Below are 25330 nucleotides of genomic sequence, written 5' to 3'. Positions count from 1 at the left end.
TTTTAAATTTCGAATAGAAATTTTCAATTTCGAATATAAATTTTCAATTTGGAAAGAAATTTTCAATTTCGAATAGAAATTTTCAATTTCGAATAGCTTTCAATTTCGAATAGAAATTTTAAATATCGAATAAACATTTTCAATTTCGAATAGAAATGTTAAATTCCGAATAATTTCGAATAGAAATGATTAATTTCGAATAAAAATTTTAAATTTTGTATAGAAATTTCGAATTTTCTCAGAAATATTTGTCTTGGAACACAAAATTTCAATACAATTTGCATATTAATTTTCAATTTCGAATAGAAATGATTAATTTCGAATAAAAATTTTAAATTTTGAATAGAAATTTCGAATTTTCTCAGAAATATTTGTCTTGGAACACAAAATTTCAATACAATTTGCATATAAATTTTCAATTTCGAAAAGAATTTTATAATTTCGAATAAAAATTACCAATAATGGAAAGAAACGAATGAAATTAATATCGAATACAAAATTTTAATAAAAAAAATGTAATTTCGATCAGAAATATTATTTGTTTTGGAACATCAATATTCAATTTCGTAGAAAAATAAAATTTGAAGCCTGAAATTTTCAATATAAATTTCAAATACAAAATTTCTAATTACAAATCAAAATTGTCAACATCAAAAATAAATTTTTAATTGTCTCAGAAATATTTAATTTCGAATATAAATTGTCGAGTTCGAATAGTAATTCTGAATTTCTTGAAATAAAACGAATAAAATTAATTTCGAATATAATTTTAAAAATATTTAATTAAAAAAAAAATAATTCGGTCAGAAATATTTGAAAATACATACCATTTTTAATTGTGCTCAGAAATATTTAACTTCGAATGGAAATTTTCAAATTCGAATAGAAATTGTCGAATGAATATTTTAAATTTCGAATAGTATATTTGCAATTTCGAATAAATGTTTTTTACAGACATTTTAAATTTCAAATACAAATTCTCAATATCGAATTAAAATATTAAATTTTGAGTAGACATTTTATATATCGTATAGAAAATTTAAATATAAATTTTCAAATTGATTAATTTTTGGAGAAAAATCTTTAGATTTAAAATGAAATTTTCAATTTCAAACATAATTTCGAACAAAATTTTTATAATTACCAATAAAAATTTTGAACAGAATATTTTCCATTAAAATTCCTCATTTAAAATCTAAAAATGTATATATATTTTATTTATTTTCTATTCAAATTCTCTTCATTTTACTAACGGCATTTTTTACGCCATTTTACCATCTTGTCACGTTTTCCTACACTTTAGTACCAGCGCATGCAACCCTGTGTCGCCTGGTACGCATCGTTGCAACGCTGAGCTGGGCGAAAAAGAATAAAACAAAGCAAACTTGCATAAATGCGTGTGAAAAATTTCGCGCCGTATAAAATTTTATTTTTACACATATTCTTTTCGTTTAAATAGAATTTAATTACACTACGAGTTATAAAATCCCCAAAACTAAGTGCAAATTATAGTAAATATAGGAAAAAATTAAAGCAAATTACAGTAATTAATGTTTGTATTATAGTGCTTTTGTGGAGAGTGTGTGAAAAAAAAAGCTAGAACAAGAAGAAGCGGCGTAGCGTTAGTGTGTTGAGTGCAAAAGCAAAAAAGGAAAAATACCCAGAAAAAATGAAGAAAATGCCACCGCAAAAGAAACGTGAAAAAGAAACAAAAGATGCTGCGGCAGCTTCCCTTAATGGTACCACCACCAATCATAATAACAATTCCACTACAGTAGCCAATAATAATCATCAAAATGCCATCAATGGCAATGGTGCTGAGGCAATTCCTGGCATTACCACAGTAGCAACACAGGCGACAACAGCAACAACCGCCGAACAAACTAAACTCAATAGCCACCAACAAGAGCAGGAACTCTTTTTGCAGGCTTTTGAAAGTAGGTTATTTTTCTTGCTTTTGTAAATAATTTTTATATAATTGTAATCATTTCCTTTAGAACCCACACAAATATATCGTTTTCTACGTAATCGCCACGGTACTAGTCCCATTTTTCTACAACGTACCCTTAGCTACATGAAGGAACGCATGTCTCGTAATCACCGCAAACGTAATAATTTCAAAATCAACACCATGCTAGATGTTCTAACACAAAAAAGCCAAACTTTGGCCAATAATTATCTCAATATCGTTTATAATGGCTTGTTTGAGAAGACCGCCAGCGCGGAACATGCCTGGAAAGAGGGCGACAAGGTAACGGTGGAATCTACTTTGTATAAAATTACTAAAAGCAAACGTAAAGACAGTACCTCAGATTTTCAAGAAATTTTGGTGAGTTTGAGATAAAAAATAAACAATTCGAACAAGTTTTTGAAATATATCTTTATATTACTTTTATCTAGACTCATAGTTCCAGTGTTATTTATAATCCTCTTGATAATATGCAAGAATTTACTGCCATTTCAATACCTGCTCAATCAATTCATCCTTTAGGTGATCAACACACTATCTATAAACTATTGTTTCGCATTAAAGTTAAGCCAGTTGGCCAGGATGGTATCATTGCTAATGGTAACAATGAAGGTAAGTTTTGAGGGGTCTTTGTACCATTCCAATACATTTTTTTAAACTCCATATCATTTATAGACACCCCTACTAAACGCCCCAAACTTTCCACCAAATTGTATGGCTGTGAATTAATCGTTTATGAAAAGAATAGCGGCTGTATACCCGAGGGTGACTATGAGGCCGCTTTGCAAGAGCTCAATTCATCTAGTATTAAATCATTTTCGCCAAAGAAACGCAGCTGGGAAACTCTACCCGACAATTACATTCCAATCACCATGAAATTCGATGTCTTCACACAATATCCCACATTAAAGTTTCGTTTAACGTGGTCGGCCCAGGAGTTGCCAAAGGAAATTTCCACTAAAGAAATGGATACATATTGTACATTCACCGATATAACCAATGGCATTGGTTGCGAAAACACCAATACCACCAATAACAATGAACAAATAAATCACAATAATAATTGTATTAAGGGAACAATGACCATGACGACGACAGCAACAACCAAAAATAGAGGCAAATCCAACAACACTACGATTTCGAAGCCCTTAGCCAAAACGGAAAAGATACAAATTGTTTATAATTTTTTGTATAACAACAATACCCGTCAACAAACCGAGTACACCCAAGAGGTCATATGCCCCTGGTGCGGCTTAGACTGTATGCGTTTGTACTCGCTGTTGAAACATTTGAAATTATGTCATGCCAGATTTAATTTCACTTATCAGCCGGCTGCCCAAAATGGTGCTAGAATTGATGTCACTATCAATGATTCGTATGATGGTTCATATGCAGGTTCGCCTTATGATTTGGCCGGACCATCGGGTTGTTCGTTTGCTCGTACGTGTGGACCCGTACGACGTACAACCGTGACAAATCTATTGGTTTGTCGTCCTAGGCGACAGAAGACTTGCTTGGATGAGTTTTTGGTTTTGGACGAGGATGATTTGAGTAATCAGAGGCCCTATATAACGGGACATAATAGGTTAGTAAGCAACATTTTTCATAAATTAAGAAATGATACTGGCGAATAAATTACGGCGAATAATTTTTTATAGATAAATTATCGTGGAAAATTATTTTCTATAGAAAAATTATTACGGCTAATATTTTCTATAGAAAAATTATTACGGCTAATATTTTCTATAGAAAAATTATTACGGCGAATAATTTTCTATAGAAAAATTATTACGGCGAATAATTTTCTATAGAAAAATTATTACGGCGAATAATTTTCTATAGAAAAATTATTACGGCGAATAATTTTCTACAGAAAAATTATTACGGCGAATAATTTTCTACAGAAAAATTATTACGGCGAATAATTTTCTATAGAAAAATTATTACGGCGAATAATTTTCTATAGAAAAATTATTACGGCGAATAATTTTCTATAGAAAAATTATTACGGCGAATAATTTTCTATAGAAAAATTATTACGGCGAATAATTTTCTATAGAAAAATTATTACGGCGAATAATTTTCTATAGAAAAATTATTACGGCGAATAATTTTCTATAGAAAAATTATTACGGCGAATAATTTTCTATAGAAAAATTATTACGGCGAATAATTTTCTATAGAAAAATTATTACGGCGAATAATTTTCTATAGAAAAATTATTATTACGGCGAATAATTTTCTATAGAAAAATTATTATTACGGCGAATAATTTTCTATAGAAAAATTATTACGGCGAATAATTTTCTATAGAAAAATTATTACGGCGAATAATTTTCTATAGAAAAATTATTACGGCGAATAATTTTCTATAGAAAAATTATTACGGCGAATAATTTTCTCATTGCCGCGAATAGTTTTATATAGAAAATTCAATGCGGCGAATAAAATGTGATTTTCCCTATATTTTCACTTCAAATGTTTTTCCTTTCCAGACTTTATCACCACACCGAAACCTGTCTCCCTGTTCATCCCAAAGAACTCGACATTGATTCGGAAGGTGAAAGTGATCCTTTGTGGTTGCGTCAAAAAACCATACAAATGATTGATGAATTCACCGATGTCAATGAGGGCGAAAAGGAATTGATGAAATTATGGAATCTACATGTCATGAAAAATGGCTATGTGGGCGATTGTCAATTACCCTTGGCCTGTGAAATGTTTCTCGATGCAAATGGTCATGAGATAATACGTAAAAATATCTATCGCAATTTTATACTACACATGTGCTCGCTATTCGATTATGGTCTAGTTTCACCCGAAACTCTTTATAAAACTGTACAAAAACTTCAGGGCATTCTAAGTAAATATCGGGATGGTCAGGAATTAATGTCGCAGCAGCGTGAGACACAACTGAAATATTGGCTAGAAGTGGGTGTACACAAACAGGATGAACAAAAACTCAAATCACCACAAAAACCCATAGTACCCGCATTATTCAACGCTAACAATGCAGTGGTCCAAAGTAAAGATGTTAAAGCGTCCACGGGATTGGCAGCGGAAGCTAAAAATTCTATGCAGCCACCTACAAAACGCTCATCCACGGCAGTTAAACGTTCTAGTGTTAATGGGAATGGTAGTGTAAATGGTGCAGCAGGCGATAAACTAACTAACGGCAAAAGTGTGGCACGAAAATCAGCTACTCAAGATGATGATGCCAAAGAGAAATCTACTAGTCTTAAGAGAACGGCTAATGGTGACAAGAAATCGGAAACCAAAGCTAAAAATGAGCTAGAAACTAAATCCCAAGCAGCTAAAAGAAGACTTTCTACAAGGGGTAAGTTGTACTTTATGTTTGTCCTTTCCTTTGATTTTATTTATTTATTTGAAAAATCTTAACAAGTCGCAACTAAGTGCCACCGCAATCATATTTTACTTGCCATTATTTTTATCACAACTTAAAAAATACAGGTTATTTTAATTGGTTTTGGCAAACAGACGTTTTCATTTTACCATCCCATCAACATCTTTAAGCTACAAATCATCATACTCCCGCATCATCTTCAAACACATTTCAATTCAGTGCGTAACAAAATTCTAAATTCATTTTCAAACAAAATTAAAACTATCAATCAAACAACCATTTGGCTTCTTTTTTTTTGTATAAATAATAATTTGGTGTTCTTTTTTCAAATAATTTTGTTCTATTCTATTGTTTTATCTATAATCAAATTTTTTCCTACCTCAAACACTTTCTACTGCTGCAGATGATAATAGTGGTGATGTTGATGGTGCTGCCAACAGTGGTGATATCATCGTGAATGAACACGATAATAAAGTAGATCAAAATGTTTTTAAAATTCATGAACATCATCATCACTACGATGAGGTTGTGTCACAAATGCCTGAGGAGCTTAGTAATAATAATAATACAGATAATACAAATAATTGTAGCACTAGTACTGTTATTAAACAGTGATTATTATTTCATTGTATGAGTTTAAATATTTTTAATTTAGTTGTAAGATGAAAGTTTAAATTGTTAACAGTTTAAAATGCGAATTAGAAGAAACAGTGTTGAAAAATAGATGGGTGTTTTAAATTGTAAACAAAATTAATAAAATTAATACAGCGAATAATATTACGGCGAATAATTTTCTATGGAAAAATTATCATGGCGAATAATTTTCTTTGAAAAGTGATTACGGCGAATAATTTTTTATAAAAGAATTATCACGGCGAATAATTTTCTATAGAAAAATTGGCACGGCGAATAATTTTCTATAGAAAAATTGGCACGGCGAATAATTTTCTATAGAAAAATTCACACGGCGAATAATTTTCTATATGATGACGTCGAAAATTTTTCTGTAATAGAAAAATGATTATGGCGAATAATTTTCTATACTAAAATTATTAAGGCGAATGATTTCCTATACAAAAATTATCACGCAAAAATTATATATAGAAAATTTATTACAAAGAATAATTTTCCATTGAAAAATTATCACGGCGAATATTTTTTTATAGAAAAGATATCACGGAGAATAATTTTGTTTATAATTTTTATAGAGAAATTATTACGGCGAAAAATTTTCTATAGAGAAATTGCTACGGCGAATAATTTTCTATATGGAAATTAATATGTACACTACGAATAACTTTCATTACGAAAATTAATACGAGAAATAATTTTGATAAAAAAATTATTACGGCGAATAATTTTGTATGGAATAATGATTAGGGCGAATAATTTCCAATAGATAAATGAATGCGGCGAATACTTTTCTATGGGAAAATTAACACGGCGAATAAATTTCTATGTGAAAATTAACACGGCGAATTATTTTATATACAAAAATTATGACGGCAAATTCTTTTACATAGAAAAAGAACACGGCAATCTTTTTTTCTTAAAATTTCATCAAAGCGATTATTTTTATAAAGAAAAATCATTACGTGCAGTAATTTTCTATAGAAAAATTATCACGGCGAATACATTTTATGCACAGAATGATTAGGGCGAATAATTTTCTATAGATAAATGAATGCGGCGATTACTTTTCTAAACTAAATTAACACGGCGAATAATTTTATATAGAAAAATTAACACGGCGAATACTTTCATATAGAAAAATTAACACGGCAAACTTTTTTTTATAAAAATTTCATCAAATCGATTATTTTTATAAAGAAAAATCATTACGTTGAGTAATTTTCTATCAATAAATTATTACGGCGAATAATTTTCTATAGATAAATGAATGCGGCGATAACTTTTCTAAACAAAATTAACACGGCAACCTTTTTTTTATTAAAATTTCATCAAATCGAGAAAAATCATTATCAAATCATGGAGTAATTTTCTATCAAAAAATTATAACGGCGAATACATTTTATGCGCATAATGATTAGGGCGAATAATTTTCTATAGATAAATGAATGCGGCGATTACTTTTCTAAACTAAATTAACACGGCGAATAATTTTATATACAAAAATTATAACGGCGAATACTTTTATATAGAAAAATTAACACGGCAAACATTTTTTTTTATTAAAATTTCATCGAAGCGATTAGTTTTATACATACAGAAAAATCATTACGTGCAGTAATTTTCTATCAAAAATTTATTACGGCGAATCATTTTATGCGCAAAATGATTAAGGCGAATAATTTTCTATAGATAAATTGAGAAAAGATATCACGGAGAATAATTTTGTACAAAAACATTCTCACGGCGAATAATTTTCTATAGAAAAATTATTACGGCGAATAATTTTATATACAAAAATTATAACGGCGAATACTTTTATATAGAAAAATTAACACGGCAACCTTTTTATTATTAAAATTTCATCAAAGCGATTATTTTTATAAATAAAAATCATTACGTGCAGTAATTTTCTATAAAAAAATTATTACGGCGAATCTTTTTATGCCCAGAATGATTAAGGCGAATAATTTTCTATAGATAAATGAATGCGGCGATTACTTTTCTAAACAAAATTAACACGGCGAATAATTTTATATAGAAAAATTATAACGGCGAATACTTTTATATAGAAAAATTAACACGGCAAACTTTTTTTTATTAAAATTTCATCAAAGCGATTATTTTTATAAAGAAAAAATTATTACGTGCAGTAATTTTCTATCAAAAAATTATTACGGCGAATCATTTTATGCGCAAAATGATTAAGGCGAATAATTTTCTATAGATAAATTGAGAAAAGATATCACGGAGAATAATTTTGTATAAAAACATTCTCACGGCGAATAAAAATTATTACGGCGAATAATTTTATATACAAAAATTATAACGGCGAATACTTTTATATAGAAAAATTAACACGACAACCTTTTTATTGTTAAAATTTCATCAAAGCGATTATTTTTATAAATAAAAATCATTACGTGCAGTAATTTTCTATCAAAAAATTATAACGGCGAATACATTTTATGCGCAGAATGATTAGGGCGAATAATTTTTTATAGATAAATGAATGCGGCGATTACTTTTCTAAACAAAATTAACACGGCGAATAATTTTATATAAAAAAATTATAACGGCGAATACTTTTATATGGAAAAATTAACACGGCAAACTTTTTTTTTATTAAAATTTCATCAAATCGATTATTTTTATAAAGAAAAATCATTACATTGATTAATTTTCTTTCAAAAAATTATAACGGCGAATACATTTTATGCGCAGAAGTCAAGAAGGACTATCTTTAATAAAAAAAAAATCAAGGATAACAATTTTCTATGGTAAAATCATCAGGACGAATATATTCTTATATATTTGTTATATTTTCTAATAAGTATTTAGTAAGCTTTCCCTTTTTTGCTTTCATGAAAAGGGAACGGAATAATCTTTATTAAATTCTCTGGACTTAAGGTTTTAAATAATGTACCAATTTTGTATTAGCAACAGGGAAATATTTTCATTTAAATTCTTTATAAAAAATAAATGTGAAACTTGTATAAATTCTTGTTTAAGTTTTTGGTTTGAAGAACCAATTACTGCTGTTCGTAGAACCAAATCAAGAAACTATATATTAATTGGCAAGTTGATTTTTTGTGACCCTTTTTATACATTCAATTTGGGCAAAAAAATATAGCATTTTTTTGCAGATGTTTATAATAATTAGTTGCGGTTTGTGGGACCGAAAACTTGTGTTCATTTAAGCTTTATTTTAGTATTTTATCTGGAATAAACAGGAATAATCTATGTTCAACTGTAAGGACTTCAGGTTTTAAATAATGTACCAATTTTGTATTAGCAATAGGAAAATATTTTCATTTAACGTTTACAGCAAAAATAAACGAGAAACTTGTATCAATTCTAGTTATTTATATTTATCCCTTTAAATTGTTACTATTTCTGCAATTGAATAGATATTTCAATTCATTCAGGATATTAATATTTTAGCGAAATATTACGATTCCTTAGAACAAATGAAATATTGTAGTTTTTTGAATGAAACACAAACAAAAATGATCTTGTGTTTATTTAAAATTCTTCAATAAACATAAAGTGGGCTGCAGGTTCATTTCCAAAATTCCAAGCTTATTTCTGAAAATATTGTTGATTATTTGTAAATATTGGTGCGAAGGACCATATTTCTAAAGTCGTATATTTAGTACAAAATTTGAAATAATTTTAAATTGTTCTTAAAGAATTTGTCTTTTTATTTACTCATTAGACTGCTGTGAAATAGTCACAGATTCAGTACAAGGAATCAGACATACTTCTATAACATTTTAGAAATAAGAATTCTGTAAAAAGTTATTTCAGGATCATAACAAAAAATCTAGTAAAGAGATTAGACATTTTAATTGCCTTCATTTTTAACAAGAGGAACAAATTAATGATTTGAAGGACCAGTTAAGGTGTTAAGGTTCGTAAGACCGAGTCTCACATACAGCTTAGACATTTTTAATAAGATTTAATTGCAGCTGTTTACAATTCTTTATCCTTGTCAATTGTTCTAAACCCAACTTTTGTTTTATATGACCATTTTTATATAGATATAAGTTCGTTTATAAAGATTGTGTTCATTTACATTTAAAAGTCAATAGACAAATGTAGTTTTAATTTAAATAATAAATAGATTTCGTTTTCTTTTGCATGTCTTTGCTTTTAATGATCATTTAGGGTTCGTAAGACCAAATCCGTTAGCTTAGCTATTATTAAATAAGAAATAATTGCAGTCTTTTCTCCTAAAATAGGAAATCCCTTTACATTATTAAGAATAAGTTTAGAAACAGGCATTTACGTAGAAACTTCATTGGCGTTTGTAATTAAAATTGTAACGTTTTTGTTACCATGATAATGATGATGAATATGACTATGAAGATCATGTAATGGAGAACTAAATGCAAATGCCACCATTACATGATCATCATAATCATACTCTACACCATTGTCATGGAAATAATAAAGTTACAAAATTTACTAACGCCAACACTTTTAAAACATATTTCTAAAATCGTTTATTATTTTAAATTGTTTGTGTTTCTTGAAAGAATTTGTCTTTTTGTTTTCATCATTAGACTGCTGTGAACTAGACACAGATTCAGTTTGAGGAATCAGACATACTTTTTCTTTTAAATTAAATTGTAGCCATAATTCTATAACCTTTTAGAAATAAAAATTCTGTTAAAAGTTATTTCAGGATCGTAACACCAAATCTGTTAATTGCCTCCATTTTTTAACAAGAGAAAAAAATGATTTATCATTTGTATAACAAAATATTTCTATTTTAATTCTGTTAGTTTGATTTGAAGGACCAGGTAAGGTGCTTAGATTAGATTTTTAATAAGTTATACAAATTGCAGCCATTTCTCTAATAGTTTAAAATTCTGTTTCCTCCAACTTTTCTTTTATGTGACCATTTTTATATGTGTAGCTATACATAAGTTCTTTTATAAAGATTGTGTTCATTTACATTTAAAAGTCAAGACAAATGTAGTTTTAATTTTAATAATTTATTTAATTTAATAAACAGAGTCTAGTTCGAAGGACCAAATATTAATTAACATTTTTAGCAGAAAATTTAAAAATATGTTTTTAGAAAAAATATTTACAATCTTTCAAAATAATATTAAATGAAATATGTTCATTGCAGTTCTCTTATTTGTGTGTTTTTTTTTTATTAAAAAATTTTAAAATATTTTATAAAAAATTATTGAAACCAGAGTCTGGTTCAAAGGACCATATTTTATGTTAGAACGATTTATAAAAAAAGAAATATTTAAAACCTTTGAAATAATTTTAAATGAAACAAATTTATTAAATAGCCTCTCTAGTTCGAAGGACCAAATGTTATTTTTTCTATATTTTAATATTTTTAGCAGTTGTAAAGAAAATTTAGAAACTTTGAATGGATATTCTTAGCAATTAAACGAAACATAAACTTGGCTATAAGACGGTAAATAGTGGACCAAATGTAGATACTAATTCATTTCGGATAATATGTCTGATTCTAGGTTCATTATTATTATAAACTAGTTGATCGCCCCGGCTTCGCCCGGTAGCATTTACTAATGTTCTTCAAGTATCTCCAAACCACTCACACCAGCCTGTTCTTATTTATTTGCAAAAAAAAAAATCTAAATTTGTACTGCATACTTTAGGGAGCTTTTTTATTACAGTTGACTGGACTCACCAAAAGAAATTTCCGAGTTTTACCCGGAATTTAAAAAATTTTTTTTTCTTACAAACAAAATCTCATGAAAATTTCAAATCGGATAAAAAAAAATCAGCCAAATCGCTCCAGCCGTTCTCACGTGATGACATTACATACATGGACCATTTCATTTTTATATATATAGAATATTAAGAAAGTACCATTCGAATAATGAAAAAGTACAAATAATCACCCCCTTTGGATTAGTATTCACTCCTAACCATATATGCTAAATTTAATGTTTCTGGGACCATTATAAAATTATTCAAAAAGTACTTTTTTTTATAAAAAAGTACCAAATTCGTATTTGGTATTTTTTTATTTTTTTTGAGATATTAAGAATACGATTTAAAAGATATCTATGTGGCCAAAAAAAAAGTACCAAACCATGATTTTTAGCCGTTTTCTCAAACTAAAGGGCGAATTTTGGTACTTTTATGACCAAATTGAGATAATACAAATTTTATTTAAATAAATTTTAGTAACATAGCGGAAGTTCATAACATGTCTATGTCAATATATAGAAAAACATGAATTTTATGAAAAAAAGTACTCAAAAAAAAAAAAAAATTTTTTACAAAAAAGTACCAATTTCATATTTGGTATTTTTTGGAGATGTTAAGAATACGATTTAAAAGATATCTATGTGGCCAAAAAAAAAGTACCAAACCATGATTTTTAGCCATTTTCTCAACCTAAAGGACGAATTTTTGTACTTTTATGATACAAAGAGATGATACAAATTTTATTTAATAAATTTTAGTAACATAGTGGCAGCTCATAACATGTCTATGTCAATTTATAGAAAAACATGTATTTTATGAAAAAAGTACAAAAAAATTTTTTTTTACAAAAAGTACCAAATTTGTATTTGGTATTTTTTTTTTTTTTGAGATATTAAGAACACGATTTAAGTGATACATATGTGGCCAAAAAAAAGTACCAAATCATGGTTTTTAGCCGTTTTCTCAGGCTAAAGGATTCGAATTTTGGTACTTTATGAAAAAAAGTACTCAAAAAAAAGTACCAATTTCGTATTTGATATTTTTTTTGGAGATATTAAGAATACGATTTAAAAGATATCTTGTGGCCAAAAAAAAGTACCAAACCATGATTTTTAGCCGTTTTCTCAACCTAAAGGACGAATTTTGGTACTTTTATGACCAAATTGAGATAATACAAATTTTATTTAAATAAATTTTAGTAACATAGTGGCAGCTCATAACATGTCTATGTCAATTTATAGAAAAACATGAATTTTATGAAAAAAGTACTAAAAAAAAAAATTTTTTTTACAAAAAGTACCAAATTTGTATTTGGTATTTTTTTTTTTTTTTGAGATATTAAGAACACGATTTAAGTGATACATATGTGGCCAAAAAAAAGTACCAAACCATGGTTTTTAGCCGTTTTCTCAGGCTAAAGGATTCGAATTTTGGTACTTTATGAAAAAAAGTACTCAAAAAAAAGTAACAATTTCGTATTTGATATTTTTTTGGAGATATTAAGATTACGATTTAAAAGATATCTTGTGGCCAAAAAAAGTACCAAACCATGATTTTTAGCCGTTTTCTCAACCTAAAGGACGAATTTTGGTACTTTTATGACCAAATTGAGATAATACAAATTTTATTTAAATAAATTTTAGTAACATAGTGGCAGCTCATAACATGTCTATGTCAATTTATAGAAAAACATGAATTTTATGAAAAAAAAGTACTCAAAAAAAAATTTTTTTTCCAAAAAATACCAAATTTGTATTTGGTATTTTTTTTTGAGATATTAAGAATACGATTTAAGTGATACATATGTGGCCAAAAAAAACATGGTTTTTAGACGTTTTCTCAGGCTAAAAGAATTCGAATTTTGGTACTTTATGAAAAAAAGTACTCAAAAAAAAGTAACAATTTCGTATTTGGTATTTTTTTGGAGATATTAAGAAAACGATTTAAAAGATATCTTGTGGCCAAAAAAAAGTACTAAACCATGATTTTTAGCCGTTTTCTCAAACTAAAGGACGAATTTTGGTACTTTTATGACCAAATTGAGATGCTACAAATTTTATTCAAATAAATGTTGGTAACATAGTGGAAGCTCATAACATGTCTATGTCAATTTATAGAAAAACATGTATTTTATGAAAAAAAGTACTAAAAAAAATATTTTTTTTTTTTACAAAAAAGTACCAAGTTCGTTTTTGGTATTTTTTTTTTGAGAGATGTTAAGAATACGATTTAAAAGAAATCTATGTGGCCAAAAAAAGTACCAAACCATGGTTTTTAGCCGTTTTCTCAAACTAAAAGACGAATTTTGGTACTTTTATGACCAAATTGAGATAATAAAAATTTTATTTAAATAAATTTTCTTAACAAAGCGGAAACACATAACATATCTATATCAATTTATAGAAAAACATGTATTTTATGAAAAAAAAGTACTAAAAAAAAAAAATTTTTTTTTTTTGCAAAAAAGTACCATTTTCATATTTGGTATTTTTTGAGATGTTAAGAATACAATTCAAAATTTATTTCTAAATAAGTTGCCAAAAAGTACCAAAGCATGGATTTTTAGGCGTTTTCTCAATCTAAACAAATCGAATTTAAAAAAAAAAGTACCAGAGACCTGTCCTGGATTTTATTTTAAGTAGATGAAGATAGATTTTAAATTTTGTTTGTAACTGTATTAGTTTAGAAGTTTACCGATTTTACCCACTAAATCCTTAGTGTATCTACTTAGGGTGGGAGAGGATCCAGGGGGGTACCCCAAAACTAAAAAGTTTTAATATAAAAAAAGGAAGGAAAAAATTAATTTTACCCCCCAAATGGTTGACCTGTTTCCGTGCCTGACTTAGGGTGAATTTCATGTCTCTACCTTTTGTCATAGCTAGCTGGGCGATGTTGAATCAGTTAGTTTCCCAGTAAAGTTACGAATTTTTCAACACTGTTTCAATATTTTTTGCAAAAATTTTCAAAAAAAAAAAACTTGAATCTATTTTTTTTGTTTTATTAAAAACTATATTTATAAAATATATTAAGTAAAATCCTTTGTAAAATTATATTTATTTTTAAGTAAAAAAGAAAAAGAAAACTATAAATTATTTTTCCCATTCTCCTTCCCCAAAAAAAAAACACCTGCTACGAAAACTCTTTAACACAGATACACAACAACCTGCCTCGAAACGTCAGCGTAATGAAAGCAACAATAATAACACTGCCCATAGTAATAGCAGCACCGGCAACAACAACAATAATAACAATAACAATAGCAATACACGTAATGTTTTAAATCCTAAACAGGACTCTACACAACAAAACACAAATACATTAACTGGAAAACGTGTGGCCACAAGACGCCAATCCATAGCTGGTCTTCCCTTAGATATCAATCACAGCAGCAATAACCAAAAGCATGATAAAGTCCAGGGCGGCAAAACATCAGCCTCTACAACTCACGCGCTGCGTACACGTCTGTCGGTGCCTCTTAGCAATAAAGCGGAAAAACGTTGATACTCAGTTTGTATACAACTCAGGCTTTTTAGTTGAGGTTTTACTTTTGGTTTAATTTTAAATGGTTTCTTTTTATAAATATAAATATAGTAATCTGTAGAATTTCTCTATATAATGCTGTGACTATTTTGTTGAGTTTTTTAGTTTTTTGTTTTTTTTTTTTCACTTAACTCTATTTTCCATTTCAGTTTTATTTGTAATAAAGAAAAGTTTGAAATGATGATGGTATTTAAAATCTTAAAACTTGTTAAACATTTTTCTAAATTTCTTTTTTTGCCTTAAAATTTTATTCCTAAACTGTTACTTAATATGTTTTTACCTTAATACCAAGATTCTAAGATTTTCTAAGTTTCCCTTTTAACCTCACGAAATTTAATACTTCTTTTATATAATTTTTAAGTATTTTTTTATTTTATTATTATATAATTATTTGCTTAACATGCAATACTATTCGTTTTACTTTATTGATTATTTTTCTCTTTTTTTTATATACAAATTGTTTAATTTAATTTAATCTTTAATATTAAAGCTGCTTTTTTTTTCTTTAAAATTTACTTTATTATTTGTTTAAACAAAAATTTGTTGTTTTTAAATGAATTTTAAATCTGATTATCTTCTAAAAAATAAACAAATACAAATTTAATTGGAAGTTTATACTTCTCAAAGAAATATTTAAAAAATAATTGCCCAATTCACAATTGGTGTCGTAGAGTTGTATAGTTGTATTTCGTAATTTTTTTTTTATTAATATTTTGTTTTTGTTTCGAAAAATTTTTTGGAAAAATATTTATGACATACAAGGCTACAACACTACGACCTCAATTGTGAATTGGGCAAATAATAATAATAATTAAGCGTATCTTGTAATTTAAGTAAATCACTTAAATATTTTTGTATAATTCAATAACATTTAAAAGAAATGAATAAACAAAACATACTTAGTACTATAATATAATCTTAACTATATACAATAACAGCAAACAGCAAAAAATAAAAACAAAATACTTGAATTAAAACCAAACAAAAGAAATATATTAATAATTCAGTGTTTAAAATAATAATTACAAAAAGTGTTTTCATTTAAATGAAGCAGCAAATGTTCTCAATAATTTGTAAAGTATTGTTTTCCCGAAACGAATACCGAACGACAGATCAAACACGATCCTTTTGACGAATACCGAACGATATCATTACCATACTCAGATTCAGGAAATTTGATCTGGATGCATCAATCAAATGGATCTTTTCCTCCAGGACAATGGTTGAATAACATGAATTGAACATTAGAAGAGTCATTCTAACCTGGACATCATACAGTTGTAAGCTAAACGGAGACATGTTTGATCAAGCGACGAATACCGTACGATATCATGATCATACTCAGATTCAGGAAATTTGATCTGGATACATCAATCAAATGGTTCTATTCTACCAGGACAATGTTAGCAAAGACATGAAATAATCATTGGATGATTCATTCAACGACAGGTCAAACACGATCTTTTTGATTAAGCGACGAATACCGTACGATATCATGGCCATACTCAGATTCAGGAAATTTGATTTGGATGCATCAATCAAATGGATCTATTCTACCAGGACAATGCTTGAATAACATGAAATGATCATTAGAAGAGTCATTCAAACTTCGACATCATGCAGTTGTAAGCTAAGCGGAGACATGTTTGATCAAGCGACGAATACCGAACGATATCATGATCATACTCAGATTCAGGAAATTTGATCTGGATGCATCAATCAAATGGATCTATTCTACCAGGACAATGCTTGAATAACATGAAATGATCATTAGAAGAGTCATTCAAACTTCGACATCATGCAGTTGTAAGCTAAGCGGAGACATGTTTGATCAAGCGACGAATACCGTACGATATCATAATCATACTCAGATACAGGAAATTTGATCTGGATACATCAAACAAATGGATCTATTCTACCAGGACAATGTTAGCAAAGACATGAAATAATCATTGGATGAGTCATTCAACGACAGGTCAAACACGATCTTTTTGATCAAGCGACGAATACCGTACGATATCATGATCATACTCAGATTCAGGAAATTTGATCTGGATACATCAATCAAATGGTTCTATTCTACCAGGACAATGTTAGCAGAACATGAAATAATCATTGGATGAGTCATTCAACGACAGGTAAAACACGATCTTTTTGATCAAGCGACGAATACCGAACGATATCATGATCATACTCAGATTCAGGAAATTTTATCTGGATGCATCAATCAAATGGTTCTATTCTACCAGGACAATGTTAGCAAAACATGAAATAATCATTGGAAGAGTTATACAAACTTGGACATCATGCTGTTGTAAGTTAACCGGAGACATGTCAAATACGATCCTTATGATCACGAGTCGAATACGATCATAGCAAGATTCGGATCCTAGTGATCACGGGCCGAATACCGAACTAAATCATGATCTTACTCAGATTTAGAAATTTAACCTGAATGTTTCAATCAAATGGATCTATTCTGCCAGGACAATGGCTGCAAAACAAGAAATAATCATTGGAGGGGTCATTCTAACTTCGACATCAGGCAGTTGAAAGTGCTCCCAAATATCTAATACAGGCTTTTGATCACGGGCTGAATACCGAACGAAATCATGACCATACTCCTCAGATTCAGGAAATTTGACCTGGATGCATCAATCAAATGTATCTATTCTAACAGGACAATGTTAGCAAAACATGAAATAATCATTGGAAGAGTTATACAAACTTGGACATCATGCAGTTGTAAGCTAACCGGAAATATATCAAACACGATCCTTATGATCACGTGTCGAATACGATGCGTCATGACAAAACTCAGATTCAGAATTTTAACCTGAATGTTTCAGTTTAGGAGGAGTTAGGATACCAAGTCACAGAGACCTGCGCCGACTAAATTTCGCTGCGGCTGACTCTAAAAAATGTCGGCGGTTAGCCGGCTGTCAGCCGACTAAAGAGTAAATACTCAAATTCTAAATAATTAAAAATTTAAAAAGTGAAATTCTGAATTTTTTATGAAATTACTAAGCAATTTTTATGATAAACGGCGGCTATATTCAAGCCGAAAAAAAATTCGGCGGCGGCGGCTTTGAAAATGTATCGCAGGTCTCTGCCAAGTCTTGACAAAATCATTGGAAGAGTCATTCAAACTTCGACATCATGCAGATGTAAGCTAACCGGGAGACATGTCAAACACGATCCTTATGATCACTTGGATTCCAAACTTCGACATCATATAGTTGGAGAATGCAATCAAATATGTAAAACATTAATCGCGAACCAAATACTAAGCGAAACTGATCCTAGAACCTATTCAACCAGAAGAAATAATCATCGGATCAGTCCTCCAATCATCGATATCATGCAGCTGCAAGCTGCACCGAAACATGATAAAAAGGACTTACGTATTAAGAGAATAACATACATAGACATGAGTAGAATTCAATTCATATTAGGCCGAATACCGAGCAAAATCTTGATTATAAAGGGTCATCCAATAGGCGGTCGTTTTTCCATTGATTGTTTTTCTTTGGCTCCGATTCACCCCGAGAAACCCAATGTTTTGAGTACTGTTTGGTCTCTGGAATGTTTTGGTGGATCCACGTTTTGTCCATAGTTACAAAACGGCGCAAAAACTTCATATTGCGGTTTCTCCATTGATTGTTTTAACCTTTTGAAGGTAGCCAGTGTGGATTATAAGGCGTGAATCCCAAAAAACGGTCGCCATGACTTTATCGGCTGGCAAACCCATTTTGGCCTTCTTTGGCGCCGATTCACCCCCAGAAACCCAATGTTTTTAGTGCTGTTTGCTCTCTGTAATGTTTTGGTGGATCCACGTTTCGTTCATAGTTACAAAACGGCGCATAAACTTCATATTACGGTTTCTCCATTGATTGTTTTACCCTTTTGAAGGTAGTCAGCGTGGATTATAAGGCGTGAATCCCAAAAGAACGGTCACCATGACTTTATTGGCTGACAAACCTATCTTGGCCTTCTTTGGCCCCGATTCACCCCCAGAAACCCAATGTTTTGATAGCTGTTTGGTCTCTGGAATGTCTTGGTGGATCCACGTTTTGTCCATAGTTACAAAACGGCCCAAAAACTTCATATTACGGTTTCTCCATTGATTGTTTTAACCTTTTGAAGGTAGTCAGCGTGGATTATAAGGCGTGAATCCCAAAAAAACGGTCACCATGACTTTATTGGCTGACAAACCCATCTTGGCCTTCTTTGGCCCCGATTCACCCCCAGAAACTCAATGTTTTGATAGCTGTTTGGTCTCTGGAGTGTTTTGTTGGGTCCACGTTTCGTCCATATTGCGGTTGAACAACTATTGCGTTTGTGGTCGATTGTATGCAAACGCGGCACCTATCTTTCTCATACCCAAATGATCGTTCATAATTTAAACTACTGCACCATGTGAGATGCATATGGCTTCCACAATCTCCTCTCGGCCAACATCATATCGTGAATGTATTCAATTGTTTCGGATGTAGAAACCTCAACTGAGCGTCTAGAACATATTCCGTGCTTGTATCGTGAATTTATTCAATTGTTTCGGCGGTAGAGACCTCAACTGAGCGTCTAGAACGTTCGGCATCTTGTTCGTGCTTGTACGGCCACAACGAAATTCACTAACCCACTTGTTTACTATTGAAATTGATGATGCAGAGTCAAGCTTAGTTGCCAAAAATAATCCAATAGGGACTTCCGAACTTTAACAGTTGATAGCGGCCATATTATTGAATCTACATCGGTCGAATTGGCTGTAATTTATTTAGTTTGTTTTGCCAAATCACCATGGACGAATATAGCATTCAACAATACGTACAAATGATATAATTGTTTTATTAAAATACGTGTTCTGTTCGAGCAATGTTTCGGGAATTTCGTCCATTTTACGGTTGCCATAATCGTCCTACTGAGAGGACTATTCGCAGTGTGGTGGATACATTTGAGTCCACTGGTTCGGCACGATCTGTCGAAAACATTGACGCTATCCGTGAGAGTATGCAGGAGAAGCCGAGGCAGTCGATTTCCTGTCGCTCACAAGAACATGGCCTTTCGCAGACCACGAATTTTGCGTCGTAACTTGGAGCTGCACCCGTACAAAATTCAAAATAGACAACGACGTATGTATGTTCGCTGAATGGGCTCTGGAGCTGTTGAAAACTGACCCCAATTTTCAACAAAAAAACATGTTCAGCGATCTGGATAAATTGGTAACGTCAACAAACAAAATTGTGGAATTTGGGCCGATCGCAAGCCACATGAGATCCAAGAGCGTTCAATGCATCCCAAAAAAGTCACTGTTTTTGGTGTGGATTTTGGGCTGGCTGCATCATCGGTCCATAATTCTTGGAGAACGATGTTGGCCAGTCCATAACCGTTATCTGCGTGCGCTATAAATCGATGATTACCATGTTATTTTGGACTGGGACCAAATTACCGCATTCGACATCGAATAAATTAATCGTAATTTTCTTATTTGGATATGAACACCAACGACAAGTAGTTTAAACAGAATGGCGCTACGTGCCACGAAGCTCATGCCACATTGGACATTCTACAGAAGCGAATTCGGGTAATCATTTCGTGTGGAGATGGCTTGGGTTGAGTTGGCCAACACAAGCCATGCCATTGGTCAAATTCAGCCCCTGTTTTAACCGCCAGAGTCATGGAAAATTGGACATTTCCGATGCGCGCCACCATTTGCACGATGTTATATTCCATACATAAGGACATCAATAGGCCTTTCAACAGGAAGCGCTTAATGAAACACCCTTTATATGGAGGACAGCGAAATATTGTCTAACATTTACAAAGTTTGAACTCGAAAGATATAAAAAAATCAAGTGGATTCCTTACAACTGTTAAATATAAGAAAAATCTTCATCGTGTATTTCACACTCTAATTAAAACATTAAACAGAATTTACAATAATCTCATGAATTTGAACATGCGGCGGAGTGGCCAAAGCATACATAACACACTCAGATATATCCTCGGATTTCAATATAGAATTGGCAGCATTTTTCCATTCCTCGGGCACAATTTCCGTATCCGTCATGGCGGGACTAATGCTCTACAAACAAAATGAATACCAGTTAATATTGGAAATACAATTAAATATCATGCTTTTTCCTACCGTTATTTTGACTCTAGTACCCAAACCCTTAAATTCCTGACGATAGATTTCCGTTATGGCTGTCACAGCATATTTTGTGGGTGGATAGATATTAAAAACTGGCGGACCCTGCATCGCAGCTCCAATATTATGACCCAAAACACTATTGATCAAGACAACATGACCATCAATATTGCGTTCTTTCATCGATTTGAATGCTCTTTGGGTGCAATAGACCACACCCATAACATTGACTTGCAGTATAGCTTGTACCTCTTCCACATCCATGGTGGTTAATTGACCCTGAGCAAAGCGACCAGCATTATTAACAAGTATATCTACACCGCCCAAATTGGCTTCAATCCAATCGAATGTTTCATTAACCATTCTCAGCGATGACACATCACATTTGAGGGCATGCAAACGTTGCTGTTGCTCTTCCGGTAAATCTTTGGCATATTCTTCGATAAGAAATTTGCGTCGTGCCAAAGCTGCCACCACCAAACCGGCCTCCAAAAGATCTTTAACTATGGCTGCTCCTATGCCCGAACTGGCACCCGTTACCACTGCTATACGTTTATGCCAGCGTTCCATGGTGTTTTCACTTGTGTTTTTGGATTTCAACTGAGAAGATTATTGAAAATGTTTAATTCTTATCTTTTGTTGAAAATATATCAACAAATTGTTGTATGTACTTAAACAATAATAATGACGATCATAAACATGCAATGATATCAACATTTAGTTGATTAAATACTACACGAAATTAATATAACACAGTACAACATTTTTCAGTTCATTGCTTTGGGACTCAATTCTGACAATTGCACGTGAAAGTAGACCCTAAAATAAGAACTTCTGCATCATTAGTTTTGTCAAGTTGGCTGCCGTAATAATTTAATGACCATACGAATTTTTATTCCTCAAGGTGGATTTTTATCACTTTTTCTATATTTTAGCACGGTTATATCTCGTATACCGTACGGACTATCTCTTTTGTGGCTGAAGGAAAGTTGTAGATATTGAATAGTAGAAAAAAAGTACGGAACACACCTACCCGAAAAAGATGCATCCAGTGCCTTAAAATCGCAAAAATACCCATTTTTTTAAAAAAAATACCAATTGTTCACCTTTTTTGCTCAATAACCGGATTACAAGTCCAATTATGGACCGATCACCATGAAATTAGGTCGCGTGATTTGTGTCTATATGGAAGTTATTTATCATGAATTTTGTATGTATACCATCATTTTTAACAGATTTATGCACTTTAAAGTGATTTCCGGAAGCGGGTCTTATATGGAAGCTATGAATAATTATGGACCGATCATAATAAAAATTTTTGACATGAATTTTGTATATACAAAACTTATTTGGAGCGAAATTTGTGTAGATACATATATAAATTAAACATTTATGACCGATAAAGTCCAATTTCGGGAGGACATTTGTATGGAGGCTAGGTGAAATAATGAACCGATTTCAGCCAATTTCAACAGGCTTCTTCTTTGGGCCGAACAAATTATATGTACCATATTTTTTTATGATCGGTCCATAATTAGTCATTGCTCCCATATAAGACACGCTTCCGAAAATCACTTTAAAGTGCATAAATCTGTTAAAAATTATGGTATACATACAAAATTCATGATAAATAACTTTCATATAGAAACAAATCACACGACCTAATTTCATGGTGATCGGTCCATAATTGGATTTGTAATCCAGTTATTGAGCAAAAAAGGTGAAAAATTGGTAAAAAAAAATTAAAAAATGGGCATTTTTGCGATTTTTAAGGCACTGGATGCACCTTTTTCGGGTAGGTATGTTCCGTACTTTTTTTCTACTATTCAATATCTACAACTTTCCTTCAGCCACAAAAGAGATATTCCGTACGGTATACGAGATATAACCGTGCTAAAATATAGAAAAAGTGATAAAAATCCTCCTTGAGGAAAAAAAATTCGTATGGAAATTACATTTTTACGGCAGCCAACTAGACAAAACTAATGATGCAGAAGTTCTTATTTTTGGGGCTACTTTCACGTGCAATTGTCAGAATTGAGTCCCAAAATCATGTGTTGTACTGTGTAATTATGGCATTTAAATGATTTGTATATAGGGTGTTTGAAATGGTGGTACTCAGCTACGATAACGAGTTAAATGGAAAACTTATCACTTGAAATCTAAATAAAAAAAAGTTAACACAGGTTTTTGACACAAACTAAGATAATAATACAATAGCTGTCAAAGTTTCTTTTGGAGCTGATTACGATCTGGGCGTTTTTCGGCCAATGCTCTCTTCAAACGAATCAGTTGCGTTCGGTACAGGTTCCCCGTGATAGTAAGCAGATTTCAGCAGCTCATAATACTTTAGCACCATGGATATTTGGCTTTGGTATCGATTCGGCTGGTTGGCCGGACTTCACGTACGATCTCTTACGCTTCGGGTCATCGCAAGTAAAGACTTTCTTTTATAGCGTTCAAGCATTATTTCGGACATGCAAAATCGTCGTTCAAGGTCTCACAGCTTCAATTCGTATGGTACCCTAATTAACCTGCTTTTGAATAAATCCTGCAAACGTTCTCCCAATGATTTTGCAAGCTCTTCATCGAGTAATGCCTCAAATTCTTGGTCTTCAGACTTTTTTGGCTGGCCTGGACTCCTGAACCGCACAAACCATCTCTCGCTCTCTGAAACCAACGAAACACATTCACCATAAGCTTCGATGAGTAATAGGTATGCTTCAGCGTCATTTTTTTTAAATTAAAGGGACGAAAAGAAATAAAAAGAAAGAATTGAGCTGAAATAAAATTCCGGTCTGAAAGACAGAAAATAAGTAATGACTGTCACTTAAAATAGCCAACCTAATCCCCTGTTATTTCGGACATGCAAAATCGTCTTTCAAGGTCTCACAGCTTCAATTCGTATGGTACCCTAATTAACCTGCTTTTGAATAAATCCTGCAAACGTTCTCCCAATGATTTTGCCAGCTCTTCATGGAGTAATGCCTCAAATTCTTGGTCTTCAGACTTTTTTGGCTGGCCTGGACTCCTGAACCGCACAAACCATCTCTCGCTCTCTGAAACCAACAAAACACATTCACCATAAGCTTCGGTGAGTAATTTTTATGCTTCAGCGTCATTTTTTTTTTTGTTAATTAAAGGGACGAAAAGAAATAAAAAGAAAGAATTGAGCTGAAATAAAATTCCGGTCTGAAAGACAGAAAATAAGTAATGACTGTCACTTAAAATAGCCAACCTAATCCCCTGTTATTTCGGACATGCAAAATCGTCTTTCAAGGTCTCACAGCTTCAATTCGTATGGTACCCTAATTAACCTGCTTTTGAATAAATCCTGCAAACGTTCTCCCAATGATTTTGCCAGCTCTTCATGGAGTAATGCCTCAAATTCTTGGTCTTCAGACTTTTTTGGCTGGCCTGGACTCCTGAACCGCACAAACCATCTCTCGCTCTCTGAAACCAACGAAACACATTCACCATAAGCTTCGGTGAGTAATTTTTATGCTTCAGCGTCATTTTTTTTTTGTTAATTAAAGGGACGAGAAGAAATAAAAAGAAAGCATTGAGCTGAAATAAAATTCCGGTCTGAGAGACAGAAAATAAGTAATGACTGTCACTTAAAATAGCCAACCTAATCCCCTGTTAAATCCAAATAGATTGACTAGATCATATATTCCCTTGTTCATCGGGGCATCTATCCGCTAGCCAGTTTCTTCTGAGAACCTGTAAGCAAGGAGAGCTACACAAAATGTGTTCTACTGTTTCTAGCTCATCAATATCCTTGCACATCCTACAGAATTCCTGTGTGTCACTATCCCATTTTCCAATAAAGTCTCCAATAGAGCGGTGACCGGTTATCACTCCTACTAAAGACCTGAGACTTTTATTGCCCAACCCAATCTGATTGTCTTTGCATTCATCAGTTCATCATGGAATCTTTCCCCTAGAGATTTTACCTGAGACCCTG

The 25330-nt window shown here is 31.4% G+C and overlaps 2 protein-coding genes across 3 annotated transcripts; one reads left to right on the top strand and one right to left on the bottom strand.

The window, feature by feature from the left end:
• The first annotated feature begins 1379 nt into the window (after positions 1 to 1379).
• Su(z)12 (Polycomb protein Su(z)12) lies at positions 1380 to 15389 on the top strand. Of its 2 annotated transcripts, none has more exons than XM_065504699.1 (6): positions 1380 to 1937; positions 1998 to 2329; positions 2401 to 2581; positions 2645 to 3554; positions 4465 to 5306; positions 14824 to 15389. In XM_065504699.1, the coding sequence occupies exons 1-6, from the start codon at positions 1670 to 1672 to the stop codon at positions 15171 to 15173; spliced, it is 2883 nt and encodes a 960-aa protein (XP_065360771.1). In that variant the 5' UTR covers positions 1380 to 1669; the 3' UTR covers positions 15174 to 15389. The 2 variants fall into 2 exon arrangements, with proteins under 2 accessions (XP_065360771.1, XP_065360772.1); XM_065504700.1 differs by lacking the exon at positions 14824 to 15389 and adding an exon at positions 5737 to 6045.
• Positions 15390 to 21072: 5683 nt separating this feature from the next.
• Positions 21073 to 21986, bottom strand: LOC135953932 (farnesol dehydrogenase-like). Its single transcript, XM_065503966.1, has 2 exons — positions 21361 to 21986; positions 21073 to 21297 (listed from the first exon to the last, which is right to left on the bottom strand). Exons 1-2 carry the CDS (start codon positions 21931 to 21933, stop codon positions 21136 to 21138), a joined length of 735 nt encoding a protein of 244 aa, XP_065360038.1. The 5' UTR covers positions 21934 to 21986; the 3' UTR covers positions 21073 to 21135.
• Positions 21987 to 25330: the final 3344 nt, after the last annotated feature.

The sequence above is a fragment of the Calliphora vicina genome, chromosome 3 (genome assembly GCF_958450345.1).
Source record: "Calliphora vicina chromosome 3, idCalVici1.1, whole genome shotgun sequence".
NCBI classification, from domain to species: domain Eukaryota; kingdom Metazoa; phylum Arthropoda; class Insecta; order Diptera; family Calliphoridae; genus Calliphora; species Calliphora vicina.
The sequence above is the reverse complement of the archived record's forward strand: the minus strand, read 5'-3'. Positions and strand labels throughout refer to the sequence as shown.